Source organism: Acyrthosiphon pisum, chromosome A1 (genome assembly GCF_005508785.2).
Source record: "Acyrthosiphon pisum isolate AL4f chromosome A1, pea_aphid_22Mar2018_4r6ur, whole genome shotgun sequence".
In the NCBI taxonomy this organism is placed as follows: Eukaryota; Metazoa; Arthropoda; class Insecta; order Hemiptera; family Aphididae; genus Acyrthosiphon; species Acyrthosiphon pisum.
In genome coordinates, this window is record NC_042494.1 from 122,055,270 (window position 1) to 122,070,904 (window position 15,635).

At 34.9% G+C, this 15,635-nt stretch overlaps 1 protein-coding gene across 10 annotated transcripts in view; it reads left to right on the forward strand.

Annotated features, from left to right (window-relative positions):
• Positions 1 to 15,635, forward strand: part of LOC100166161 (ephrin type-B receptor 1-B) — a 133,436-nt gene that overhangs the window by 105,305 nt on the left and 12,496 nt on the right. For 9 of the 10 annotated variants that reach the window (XM_029488181.1, XM_029488182.1, XM_008186260.3 and 6 more), the window contains exons 4-7: positions 2,525 to 2,810; positions 4,280 to 4,425; positions 7,344 to 7,584; positions 12,313 to 12,468. In XM_029488181.1, the coding sequence (XP_029344041.1) occupies positions 2,525 to 2,810; positions 4,280 to 4,425; positions 7,344 to 7,584; positions 12,313 to 12,468 (829 nt within the window). The remainder of the gene's footprint in view (positions 1 to 2,524; positions 2,811 to 4,279; positions 4,426 to 7,343; positions 7,585 to 12,312; positions 12,469 to 15,635) is intronic. The other variant, XM_029488185.1, reaches the window with a different exon arrangement.

The window sequence follows — 15,635 nt, forward strand, 5'->3', positions numbered from 1 at the left end:
ATATATGTTATATATACTTTTATTATGCATATTATATATAAATATATAATATATTATATATACCTAACTCTTATTAGAATTGAATCTACCGGTTGTTAATGTAATTATCCTGGATGACGTTTACAAATCGACGACGCTGGGTTATATTATATTCTCCGGATTCCTTTTCCACGGTAAAAAAAAAATTATATTATATTATATGATAATAATAATAATAATAATAATAATAATAATACAAGTATGCAATACGCCGCGCGTACCTCTATAAAAAAAAGGAGGTAGCCGCACTGCAGCAACGTGTTGTCTCGGTTCGCCCCATTAATGGCACTTTAATAACGCGCGCGGCAGCGGCGGGCAATTAAATACACATTATAGTTATGCGCGTGAGTGTGTGTGTGTGTGCATGTGCGTGTGTTGTGTATGAGCGCGCGCGCTTGGCTTTTTTATACGAATGCTATCGTGAGTCTTAGAAAAAATTACTATCTCTTCGCGGCCGGTCATCTGTTGCGGCGGGTTGTGTGTACGGTATTATATTATATATATATATTATACTACTACCCGCGCGTTTCCTCCCTAATTATGAATGCCATAGAGTCGCCGTCGTCGTCGTCATCGTAGTCTCCACCGGCTTCTTTTTTACGTTTTTCCCCTATACATATATATATTATATATATATTATTATAATTCACATATATAGTATTTTTTTCTCTTATACGAACCGCGCTCCATAATGACGTACTGAATTATGTGGAAGATTTCTGGGCTCATTAAGCACTCCGTTCGAAAAATGGTTTTCGGCGTGTTAATGACGCCGAAAAACGCGCTTTCTCCTCTCCCAAGGGTATAATCGTGTGCGCATTGCTAGTACGCCGCCGAGTTACACTGTCTGCGTCCGTGTGTATAATAATAATAATATATATAATACACAGAGACATGCATCACCCGAACCCATTGTTGTACCGAATGCGTATATAATAATGTTATGTGTTATATTACACTACTACAGTCTCGTGGCTCGGGGTAAAATCCATCGTTTCATATCTAAATCGTGTGCAGTCCTTTCGAACGGATGCGCGCATTAATCGTTTCTCCCGGACGTCTCAGTTGACCTTTGAGATTTTATTTTCCCCGCTGAATTTTCCCGCTTTACTCGCGTGCATATTGTTGTCGTCCCTTGCAATTGTGCCCATTGTGCCCTCAAGTGTGAAATCTGGTAGATTTTTGTACCCACCCCGCATTGATATTTTCCAAAAACATTTTGCGGTTTAAAAAATTATTCAAATTTATTTACGATTATAAATATATAAAACAGTTTTATGTCGAGCCCGTTTTAAAAACTTTCCCGTTTCATATTCGTTGTCAGCGTTCGTTCATATTATCTTCCGTAATATATAATAATGTATTCCAGAGAAAATTAAGTCAGTAATTAACATAAAAAAATATTTACTTGACGCGTTTGCATTAATCGACGGCGAAGAACGACATCGAAAAATCTGTAAGACTTACAGTTTCCTTTTTTATTTTTGTTAATATTTTTTGCATGTCGATTTTTCCCGGCCGCCTATAGCATCGCTCAGCATCGCTTTGGAGTTAAGCCAAAACATAGTTACAATGTTTATTTTGACCGTTTTCTCCGCCACTGCCTCCAACGTACTATACACTATATATCCCACGTTTTCGTGTAATTTATTCTCTGGCGGTGACTCGCTCACTCTCTTTCTCTCTTTCATTTTCTCTGTCTCTTCTCTACGGGCATTATGTAAATTTAGCGCTCGCAACAATTTCGGTGGGTCGGGCTTGACGAAATCCGATCAAGACGAATCGCCATAGACACGTACACCGAGTGTGCCGCAGCAGGATCGGTTTGTGGAGGATGGTAGAGGGGCATAAGGGTCGGAGGAGAGAGCGCGGCGCGCGAGTTGATGAGATTTCGCGCGCGCTACGACCCTAACGTTTTGGATGATTCACAGTGTGTACGTGTGTACGTATATATATATATATATATATATATATATATATATATATATGTGCGTATGTGTGTGTGTGTGTGTGCAAAAGCAAATGAATACGTTGCGTTTGCCCCGTATATATACTATTTGCACAAGCCTTTGAAGGTGGGTCCCTGTGACTCATCCGGATAGGCCGTCGGAGAAGAGAAGAGGACTTCGTGCTCGGAATGTTTTCGCACAAGTCTCCACCACCTCCTCGTCACAGAGGGTCGTTGGATCATTAACCCAATGGGGGTTTTTATTTACTATCGCAATTGGCGATGACGGTGGTGACAAATTTCCAGGACAATAGAACCTTGTTATATACGTGCACACATACACACACTGACACATATTATACATATATTATCCTACCCCCAGGGAAATCGTCAAAACTATACTATTATATACATAACGTGGATGTACCTATGTCCTATATATATGTACTTTATTTATTCCTGTGTAATATAAATATATATTGTGCTTTTTTTTATATATATTATATTTTATTTAATTACATTTTTGTGAATTTCCAGTGGGTAGAAGAGAGCTACATAAATTTTGAAAAGGGCATCAACTGGCGGTCGTACGTCGTGTGCGATGTCACCAAGCAAAACGTCAACAATTGGGTGTGGACGCCTTTCATCGAGCGCGGGCTTGCCAATCTCATTTACATTGAAGTCAAGTTTACCATCCGAGACTGTTCGCTGTTCCCGGGGTACGCGCTGTCGTGCAAAGAAACGTTTTCACTGCTCTACTATGAGTTTGACGTGGCCACTAGGGAACCACCGCCTTGGGAACCCGACAGCTATAAATCTGTTGGTTAGTATCCATCATAATATTTGTCATGTTATTATATAATTATCCAAAATCTACCTATGCAAGATTAGTTTTCTACAGTTTTTTTTATCGTTTCCTAAACACTACCATTACATATAGTACGCGGTATTCTCCAATAGTATATTTTTTTATGTCCTTATATAATAATTATCAAAAGTAATTACCTTGAACGGCATATTACCACAACTCACCAGAGGAAATGTTAAAAAATATTTGAAACCGTCCAACGTAGTAAAACGGGAAATACTTTATACGTAAATACGTAATTATGCTATGCGTGCACGTGAAGTATACTATTGTACATAATATGACTATAATATATGAGCATCTATAATATAGATTCTATATACATTACTAAAAGGAAAAAAAAATATTAATTTACATAATTATTTTGTAATCCATTGTTGTTTTAAAAGACATACCTAAATAAACGATATCGTTCAATTTTCGTATTAATTAATGATAGTATATAGATAATAGATAATAATATATATATAGATAGATAATATATATATATATATATATATATATATTATTTCTTCCTTAACACGAAATAAATCTATGAATATTGTTTTTATATATATATTATATAATATATAAGTAACCATATAGGTGAGGTTACGTCTAGTCAGTGTTGAGCCGAGATAAATTTTATTTAGATAAAGATAAAGATGACATTTTTTTTTTTTTATTTAGGTAAATTATCGGATAAATTTTTTTATATTGGTTTATGGCACTCTCCGTAAGCTCGTAGCAATATAGAATAACTTAATAGTATGTTATCGAAAATGTCAATAGTTATTAGTAAATACTACCTACTTAATAAATTGCTTAATAGTCTACCTATAAATTATAATAAATAAAAGCCATTTAATAAATTAAATTAAATGGATAAATTCATCTAGATAACGGTGATTTTTATCTTAGATAACTGTGTAAATTAATATTCTCTATTTATCTAGAATATTTATCTAGATAAACTCAACACTAGTACAACACTCTAGTACATATATTACTATAATATAGTAATCATTCAATATTCAAATTAATCATAATTTAATTAGCATACATTTTATTTTGTACGTTTCAATAAATATTTTGACATTTTTAGAATGGTTTATATATAATATATATTCTTAGCGATGAAACGCACTTCATCAAAGGAACTCACAAGGGCGATGAAAAATACTACAATATATATTAGGATATTAGATCTAAAGATAGATATTATTCCTTTGATGATCTATATCTCTTTGTCTTAGCCCGAAACAAACACTTGTTTCGAAGGTGGTAATAACGCACGAAACATTTATATATTATATACATCGATATAAATGTCGACGTCCGAAATATTATATAGTTTGGTGGTATATCTATAAAGTATACCTACATACTTTTCTAACGATTCGATTTTAAAATATATATATTTATGATTACATGGTGTGTTACAGGTCGGATAGCTGCCGGTGAGGGGAGGTTCAACGCTAATAACGAAGTGGTGATCAATACTGAGACAAAAGCCGTGAAAGTTACCAAAAAAGGAGTGTACTTTGCCTTCAGGGACCAGGGTGCGTGCATTTCCATCATGGCCGTCAAGGTAAGACGAGATAACACGTATATAATAATATAATAATAATTGCATGCACGTTAATTTATTATAAAAGAGACCGGGTCGTTTTTACTGTCATACTTTGTGTGCCTATTTTTTTTCTTCTTCTTTTCAATTATGCGAAATGCCTCTGATTGTCGTCGTATCTTATCACCGGCGTATCACGTTAGAAGATTAGGTTTACGCGAATGCGGGCATAACGCAAAGAGTTATTATTCTCCGTTGCTTGTTTTGATTACAATTTACAAGATCATTTAGAAAGGTCGGCGATGTTGGTGTTGTTTATAAAATTAATAATATTTCACGCGCATAATCGCCGGTTTTTGGCACGCGTATACATTATATAAAATATAATTTGATTTTCGTGTTTCTGTTTTTTTTTCTGTTCGCCTGGCGTTTTTTCTTTTCCCCGCTAATCATATCCCCCGCCTGTAAATCTGATGCTGTAAGATTGTGTCACATTAGAAAAACAAAATCTCGTCTATACGGTTCTGCGTTGTTTATACGCGTATATTGTATAAATGTAGGTATAATATATATGTATATATTATATAGTTGTCGTGCAGCGGTGCCGCCGTTGAGAGGGGACAGGGGAGGGGAGTATGAAGGAGAGAAAAGAGTTAAAAAAAAGCGAAAGACTACACGGACGAGAACGCGATGCAATAATTATGTCAGAGAGACCCGGTGGGCGAATTTATAGTTATTGTCGTTAATACGGTAACGTCTCGCGGACCGGGTCGTAAATTTCGTCGTGGAATAAATAAAAACACGGGAGAGAAATAAAACACTGAGGAATTCTACGAGGGAGAAACCGTCGTTATACGGGACACGAGATATCACACCATTAGTATCCGTCGAAATATGAATTCGTGATTACGTATATATAAACGCGGCTTGATAAGGTCGATCTGTACAATACGACGGTGTATAACGTACGCGTACCACCGCAGCAGGCAATGGAAACTAAATACACTCGCGGGCTGGTGTTTGAGTTGTCCGAGATATTTACAGCTTAGCAGAAAAACAAAAAAAAAAAAATAGCGGATTGCTACAAATGTCACTTAGGCATCGTGTTCAGACAAAACGGAACACAGATAATAATTTATGTTTGCATTGTTAAATTCCTTCCTCACCCAAAAAAAAAAAATAAAATAAAAAACATTTAATACCTACTTAGATAAAAATCCGTTTGTTTTTTTATTTTTGATCATTAGATTTTTTAAAAGTATATTTCCGAATTATCTCAATATGCATTAAAATAATAAAAATGAATACCTTTAAGTTATCAGTTATTACTATACAAGAATAGGTAGTTCCAATGTACAATAGTAATTTCGCAAGAATTTAACTCGTTTAATGTTAAATGAAATAAAATCTACTTGGATCGATCAAATGTTGACGTAGGTATACCTTTACGTGCGACGTGCGTGCGTGTGTAAATTCGTTTTGTATAGTTCACAGAAATGCATTAAAACGGTCATGATCCCCTCCCTGTATAATTTATAGCCTATATACCTATAAAGAGTATTTTATACTTAAGCCAGAGGGTTTCTGTAATTATTAAGTTTCTTAATGCGTAAAAGCCTTTTTATCTCTAGAGACTCCGAAATCTCGAAAGACAAATTACCGAAAACTTTTTAATTCGCATAATGAAACTCCTTTTTTGTAATTGGCGACTAAAGGTTTATAAAAAAAAAAAAATAACTTTTTTGATGCCATTTAAATGTATTTTATATGATATACAGTAAAGTAACTTTTATAAGTGACGATTTCATGAATTCCAGAAACAGATGTTCTGTATACATCATTTTAGACTTACGTCATAATAATTATTCCTATACATACACGATAGTATATTTATGAAATACTTACATAAAACATCTGCCATCGACCATGCGCAACGAATACCTGTCTAATATTATTAAATTGATATATATATATGAATTAAAAATTACCCCCTTGAGACGTAGGTAGGTAGTATGTACTAACATCGAATGAGCAACGTCTATTGTTCAAGTATACTCCACGCTCTATATGTAACTATTATTTACTAATCGACTCACTAACTCTCAATAACTTTTATACCCCTTCATTTATCTTTTAACAAAAATATTTCGTACTTTACAATATAATGTTTAGAACTATAAAAGCGTACATATATATATTCTAATTTTTTTATTTTACGAGCAAATAAACATTTCGTTTCGGTTTTTTTTTTTCTAAACTTGTTGTTTTACGGGTTATATTTAACTTAAATGAAGTTCCTAAATCGTCGTTTTTTCCAGAGATGATATTTCTATCATCTCCTGTTATTATAAAGATACTAGTATGAAATGAATATAACAAAAATTCACCATGTAAGATAACAACAGCGATCAAACAGAAATAGCTTTCTATTTAACAGCATACCACCTAGTCGTATAAAAATTAACAAATATATGTGTATATATAATATGATATAATAATATAAAGTCTGTAAATGCACGTTTTGGGGTGGGTTGGAGCTGCGGGACCGTCGAAAACATGATTTTTTTATGGTTTTTTCTTGTTGTTTAAAGTATAACTACATAATATGTGTACAATATACATGTGTAAAACCCCATGCTGATCAACGGAATAATAAAAATCTTAAAAATAATAGTATGGACGTTTTTTACTCGTTTTTGTTTTTTTTTTTTTGCTGCAGTAGATTTTAACGGCAAACCCTGCCGGTGTATAAATATTTCTGGTTGATACTAAATATCAAACCGATTTATTCTAATTTTATGCATGGAGCTGATGTTGTTTCGATATCTGTAACTGCTAATAATTAATATATTATGTATAATAATATCGTGAATAATATGTAGTATAATATTATATGTATGCATTTTTAAGTTAAAATTAACATTTGGACTTTGCCGCAGGTGTATTACATCGTGTGCCCAGAAGTTGTGATAAACTTTGCAAACTTCTCAGCTACTCCAACTGCTAGAGAACTTACCCAAATCGAACATGCCACAGGCAAATGTGTAGATAATGCTGAAGTGGTAGGAGGCGGTGCTCCAACTTACCTGTGCAAAGGAGACGGAAAATGGTATTTGCCGTCAGGTGGATGCAAGTGCAAAGCTGGTTTTGAAGCAGACATAGAAGCGCAAACTTGTATAAGTAAGTATTGTGCAAACATTTAATATATAGAATAAGTGTTCATTGGAAATATTTTTCATGACATATTGACATGCAAGATCACATAATGAGATCAAAGTTGTTTTATTTCAACAAAAATGAAATTTTATGAACGTTGTCCATAAAACATAATATTGTAATATCATCGTTTCATAAATACGCTGCTGTTAAATTGATATTACATATTCATCCGTCATGTTAGTAGTATTTCGTACAAATAGTAATACTTTAGAATTGAAATACACTATTGATCGTGTCCAACGTTTTTGTATATTGAAAAACATCGACTTTTGTATATAACTATAAACTGCAGGTATAATATGTTAATACTTGTATTATCTGACTGATTTATCTTCTGTGATCTTATTTTCACATAGTCAATAATTCGTAAATACCTATTCAATTATACTCATATAATTAATTATTATTTTACTAAATTCAAAATTATTTTGTCAAATTTTTGGATAGGTACTGTAAAAGTAAAAACTAAGTTAAATATTGCCTGTTGTGTATTTTATAACGAGAGTATATTATAGCATACCTACAATTATTTTACATAAATACGGATATTGTCTCATCCGAGAAATTATGGTTTTTAATTAAAAAGTCTATTGAACCTCTTTTGAGTATCATCATTCATCGCTCAAGCAGACAATGTACACGTGTTATCTCGTATAAAAGCCGACCGGAAATCCAATTAAAATGATCCTTTTCTCAGACATTATACAGGCTACAGCAATAGCGATAACAACAACAACGACGACGACGAGTTCCTTCGCCTTACTTTAACAATAATAATAATAATAATAAGCGCTCTGGATTCAGTTTGGCGCGATTATAAATTATATCAAAGGTCGTTTGTCGCACTATATTTACACAAGCAGTCGCAAGTCCTGGATTGGTTGATGGGAGGGGGCGGGGGGGGGGGGCTGAAGACAGTGTAGTAGTTTGAACCCGGCAAAGTTTTCGCGCGAGACTGAATCGTAGATAATTAGCCGAGATAAGGGGAAACTATGTTATCTCGTGTTACCCGTAAAGGGAAAGTGGCGTGGGTGGGGCGCATCGCGTCCTCTATAATATTTAATATATATATACCTGAACAAACCGATTTTTCGTCTCGCTCGCCAAATGTTTAATCGCAAATTCTCCATCTGATCGTTATTTCAAAAGAAATTCTTTTCGTATGTACACACAAACCTCTCCGGCCAACTTTTAACAATCGTCCAGCTCTGGTGGTGCACTGTGTGTACGCACAGTAAATGGTTATTTTCATATACATATTAATATAATACCTACCCTATAAGTAGGTAGTTTGTACGACTGCTAGCGCGTTTAGTTTTTTTCTGTCGGATATCGTTTCGAAAAATTACTCGTAGGTACATACAAATACATTTTTAAAATAATAATGTGATGTATACATATGCATAAGTACCTACCGAACGTTTACTGCATTTTTATTAGCGTTATTATTTATTATACATATTATATACGTTTTTATGTACGTATATATTATACGGTGGTAATATATTTTCTCTCTCGCACAAATATCATATTATTATCGACGTTGGATGCTGTTTGTACCTATACATGCATATAATATAGGAAAAAAGAATCCGGTTCGATTAAAGTAAAAAAAAAAAATAAAGATTAGAACGGTAACGTTAATTAGTATACCCGGCAATACGTGCGTGTGTGTGTGTGTGTGTGAGTGTGGCGGCGTGCACTCTTCGCTCGACAATACGCCAAAAAGCCCATTAACTCGTTTATTTATATTATTCTCTCATCGACGTTATCCGCGTTTTATGCAGATTCGGTGGACTAGCTGGACGGCGTACTTGCGCGTGTGAGTGTGTTCGCCGCCGTCGGTGTTTGTTTAATAAGCGATTTATATGCTCAGGTATATTGTATGCAGTATACATATATATAATGTCGGAATATTATTATCGAATACAATGCGCACAATATATTACTATTATTATTTCAATATATAATAACGCGTTTTATAATTGCCCCGTTACGTTGTTGTGCGGCTGTCGTTATTATTATTATTATTATTTTCAAACCGCTGTCGTGCGCTAGCGTGGGCCCCGCGCGATTCGTCTTCTCCCGAGATTCCAGCGAAATCGCTTCATCGTCGTGCGTCGCTCTCGAGCGGTGTATCGTTTTCGCGTAGGTAGACGGAACTTATTATTATATTATATACGGACGCACTGGATGACGGAAACACCGGTGGGTATACACGTGTAAAGTCTATACGCGGCGCGATAGAACGAAAAAGATGTCAGGTGAACGGATATAATGCTATCATAATGTGAACTAATGACATCCAACTATGGAATGAGTACGAATACTCCCGAGCTTACGACGAGACCTGCATAACGATATTATTTTTTACCGGCGACATAAACCCGGATACCGCTTTTATAAAACACAAACCGTGTAAAGTATATGAAAAAACCATGAGCATACATTAATAATATAGTCCGTAAAATTACATGTGGTATCTATACCGTCGTTGTCGTATTTTACGACACGGACTAGAATTATTCTTATGTCCATCTTAAAACAAGCCTATATAATATAATATATCTCCCCTGCTCGGAACGCTCGTTCCGAAACTTTGTTGTGTCGCGTCGCCGGTCTAACTGGTCTACGTGTACTTTTCTATAGATAAATTATAATATAGTGAAATAAATCTTATAGTGGTGCAGCCGTACAGGTGGATCAATGTAGACGCCCATAATTATTGATGGCTCTTCGGAGAATGATTATGTTATGCTGAAGTATCCACGACGGGGGATAAGAATGCGTTTCTGGTGGCTCAATTGTTTAGCAATAGTGTTTGTTTTTTTCTCTTAGATATTAAACACCTCCCAACGGAACACCGTAAAATGTCTTGTTGTTGCGTCGTTGCGAATTTTTATCTTTATTATATTATCTATATCATTATTAATAATATGTCCAACATTTTACGACGAACTTTGTCGAGAATTACGATTATAATAAAAATATATTAAGTAAAATGTTGCGTATACACGTCTCCCGTGTTTCATATAATAATAATATTATCATACGCAACGCGCTGTAAAGAGCATTTTTTAATTTTGTTTTTGTCGCCGTCGGATACCCGTCCCGTCAATGTAAAACTTTTTTATCTGGTTACATAATTATTGGTTTCCGGAGCTTTAGAGTTCAATTAATCGAAGTCATGGTGTTTATATAGAGTAGAGCACCAAAAACACTCTAATACTCACTGCGAGAGGTTTTGCCAAAAATAAAACACACTGAAGTACGGTTGTGTGTATAAAATAAAAACAATATATACTTCTGCAGTGCGCACAAGTTTGGCCTTCGGAAACGCCCGTTCAAATGTATCAATATAGTGGTGTATTAACGTATATATGTGTGTACGTGGTGGATTAAAAAAATAAAGTTTACGCCTGTTTGTAGCAAGTATATAAACTGCAGTGAAACTCACTCAAACTCACACAAACCACGAGTTCGTCATCTCACGCATCCGTCTCTTTCTAACAAATGCACGTAATGTGTATCGATGTCTGGATGTGAGCATACCACAAACCATATTATAAGTTCACTTTTACATAAAATATACTTAATAATATAAATAGTAGAAAAACTCTCTGAAATAAACTTTTGAAAATTGTTGTGAACATTTCAATTGAAAAAAAATCTATTCAAATTCTAAAATAATGAAACGTCACTATTGCGCACACTATAGTTGATAGGTATCCGTATAAACGTCGTCAAGTTCCGTATAATGCATGCGTTAATGGTTTATATAATTATTCATGCCGACTGCGATGAGACTCGATTAGAATCGAAACACTGGACTCCCAAAAATCAAACGTGCAGGTTGTCGAATCGGGGACCGGGATTGCGCGGTAGCGATATACCTAATAATATATAGTATAGCCGTATAATAATAATAATATGATGTATATCGTGGTCGCACTTAAATATTCCGAACCATGCGACGGCCCGCGGGCCGGATATGTACGAGCAATACTCGGGCGGGTCGACTACGTGTGTTATTATATACAGGGTGATAAATGTTCGCTACTACGCCGCTATCTATATATATATATATATTGTATCGCAGCAGTAGTCTACATTATATACACCGGTCTCAGAATAGTGCGTGAATTTATATATATGTTTATATCGTGGTGGCGGCGGTGATCCTCAGGGGTATCAATCTTAATCGAAAAGGGGTCGGCGGGTTATACACGTTTGTATGTATGTGTGTGTAACGCATCCACAAACAATTTGTCTCTATTAATATAACGCCAATACACGCCAACAACGGTGTACTCCATCTATCATTCTTCTATAATATACTAGTATATAGTATGTATACACACTATCTCTCTCTTTCCAGATCGCTCGCCGTCTCTCCCCTCAGGGCAGTTATTACCACCACCACCACCGCCAGAACTATAATAGGGGCTTAAACGTGTGTGTGTGTGTGTGTGTGTGTGTGTGTGTGTGTAGTGAGCAATTAACGCGCGCGCACGGGAGTTTAATGAACCGCAGGCGTGGCACACGGGACGAACGCGCGTTTATATTAATATTATTATTATTATTATGCATGTATGCTATATATATATATATATGCGATGAAACAGATTTTTATGACGATACGAGCGACGCAGTTTATCTAATGTGGTTTTTTTTCTTTCTCTTCTTCAGTCTGTCCTCCGGGCAAGTACAAATACGGCGTCGGGGACGACAAGTGTCAGCCGTGTCCGGCGCACAGCAAAGCACCCGACCAGGGGATGTCCGAGTGCAGGTGCAACACCGGATACTACAGGTCACCCAAAGATCCGAAATCGGTGCCGTGCACGCGTGAGTATTATATTGCAATATGATATAATAACGATATATTGTACGCGCACGCGCGATGGCCATCGCGCTTTTGAACGTTGTAGCATATTATTGTGAGATTGTTATTAAAATCATGGTACATCTCCAGCGAGAGACCACGCGGACTCTGTGAAAAAGCCGTTTCGTTATTATTATTATTGTATATTGTATAATGTACGTTGTCTTTGAAAACGACCTCTTACGACGCGCGACGTCTCGTTTTTTCGTCTGGTAATTGCGTGTGCGGGTGGAGAGGGAGCCATGTTCGGCTTAATGTGCAGCTTAAGTATGTACAGCTTAATGTGTAATTAAATTTGTTCAGTCATTTGTTCTCGGACGGAATTGAAAAAGGACGTTCCATTAAACCGCGTGGGGGTTTTAAACGACTTTGAAGTCGCGGCCGCGAAAGATCTCTCGCGGTCACAGCACCAGTAGTTATTATTTTGGTAGTTATATCAAAAGCCCGGCGAATTCCGCTAAATCTCCGCCATTTAGAAACTTGGCAATATTAATAATAACCATTCACCGTCATGTCTTCTCTTCATCCGACCCTCTCCATCTCCATCACACCCACCCCTACAGGCAATATATATAAACCCGCAGAACCACATCAAAGTAAACGACTTTCCGTCCGAAACTTTATAATATTTGCATTTGTTCCACAGGGATTTTTCTATATATATATATGCATACGTCGTAATAATATAGTATGCATAAATATTTTCTTTTATATTGTTATATTTTAAACAGATTAGATTTTACCCAGCATTTTTCTGTTCTTCTATTGTAGTCAGAGAATTTTATTTTTTTAATTTATATTCTTTAAATGTCGACATCTTCAATGCAGCTTTTGCTTGGAAACCTATAGATAATTGTACTCTACTAGAAAAAGCAATAAATAAATCCATAGTTCGTATATTATAATGACTTCGTTTAAAGTGCAATCTATATTGACTGAATGTCTTGTATTAAAGTTCATTTCAACAAGAAAATTTAAAAACGTCATTCGCGATCATTATTATGATAAAGTTATTTAAACGAGCATTAAAAAAAAACTAGTTCCACGCCATGTCAATATTTATACTTAATGCGTTTTAAATTTCAAACGAACTGCTTTGTACCTATATAGTAAGAAGTAATAACACAATTTAAATTGACTCTATTTTAAAATATAAATTATTTATAAACCCAACTTGGTTTAATTTGATTTACGCAGTTAACGTCAATATTTGTTTTTATTTTAATCGCTTTATTTGTGAAACAATTATCGAATTATTTATGTATTTAATTCATACACGAAAAATATCTTTAAAAAAAAAACATTTTTATGCAATTCATTTTTTGGTTATGTGATTTACAATCTTAAATATTATTTTACGTAATAAAAAGTTAAGAAATTGAATTTAATACGTGCTGTCCTATATATTTTACATTTTTTTTTAAATTGTTATTATTTTTAAACGTTGATTTCGAAATATACAGTGATAATATCACGATATTCATGATATACGATTATCATGATAATATCTTTTTTTTCCAATATGTGGGTTTCGAATAACCGACAGTTTGCAAAAAAAAAAATTACAACAGAAATTTCTATTATTTTATAAATCATGTTCTGATCTTATCGGATTGTAAACACAATTGCGCCTATCTTTAAAATTATAATATAGATATATTTATATATACAAACATAATATCGATTCGTGTAGAGCAATTTAGGTAAGACTGAACATATTTATAACCTATAGGGAATAGGTCCCTAACGGCTAACGCTGTTGTCGTTGTTGTTGTCGTTCAAACAACCACATCGAAAATTCACCAATAATCCGGCCGAGCAAACCCAATAGGTAAATAACACGCATATATACGCACATAATATAACATCATTTCGGTCAAAGAATTTGGTGCGAAATCTAATACTATTGTTATGTATCGTTGGGACAAAACATGTCATCCGACGACCGATGTTTATCTACTGAGAAACCCGAAGGTTCATCGGCGGCGGTGGCTATACGACACAATTTAATAACGGGTCCTTCTTCTCCGAGGGGTACGGTCGTACGGACAAGTATGAGAATAACAAAAAAAAAAACTAGTCTGGTCCGTTAAAATAAAACCTATACGGCAGATTTCCGAGTTCCTGAATTTCTATCGGTTTGTCTCTCCTCTCCCCTCGTACTGTCTCTTTAACCTCTCTCGCTCTCTCTCTTGGCTACACTTCTTTTTGAGATGTTTATCTCATCTCCGGGGACGACGTTTTAGTGAAGAACGACTGATGACGGCGACGGTGGCGGAGAATATATACGAGTGATAGGACGTGAGAGGTGTGCGTGGTGGATGGGGAGGTAAAAAGAAACCGTAATCCTGAGCCGACGATAAATCTCTAAAGACAGTAAACACGGCCCTGCGCAGATTGACGTAGAAAATTTAACTTATCAGCAGATGTTTATCGTGCCGGTGGCGGGTTTTAGTACATACAACAGTTCGTTCGTTTGGAATTGAAATAAGAAAAAAAATGGGGCCCGCGTGTGCGTCCGACCAGGAAAAACGTCGACGACGACGGACGTATACAAGGAGAGTCACAATGATCGATATGAGTATTTATTTTTTTATTATTTTTTTTTCCTATATAAATATTTTCGTATGCAGTATATAATATATAATATATATATATACATATTATATTGTGTACTTACGTTTAACAAACCCTTAGGAATTATAAATCTAAAAGAAAAACTCGCTCAGTTTAACCCAACTTTGTTTTTTTTTTTTTTTACTTCTGCTCAATATATATATATTGTTTTTCTTTGGAATCCATTACCGGATTCTCACGGTCATGGACTCCATTGCAAAACATCTCTTTCGCATCGTTTTAAATTAATTTAATCAAAAAACGAATTTTCCACAAAAATGTATAGTTGTAATGTAAAAATATTATATATTATTAATTATTTTCGGCATTTGATTCTAGTTTATTTTCCTTAACTTTTGTATCACTTATAAAAATTATTCATCTCATTATGTTTAAGAATAGTATCACATACACAATTCGAATGCTACAACTTCTGCGCTTATGTACGTGTACGTATACACTGTACCTAAGTACTTTATATATACCATACATACATACTGAATTTACAAAGCTT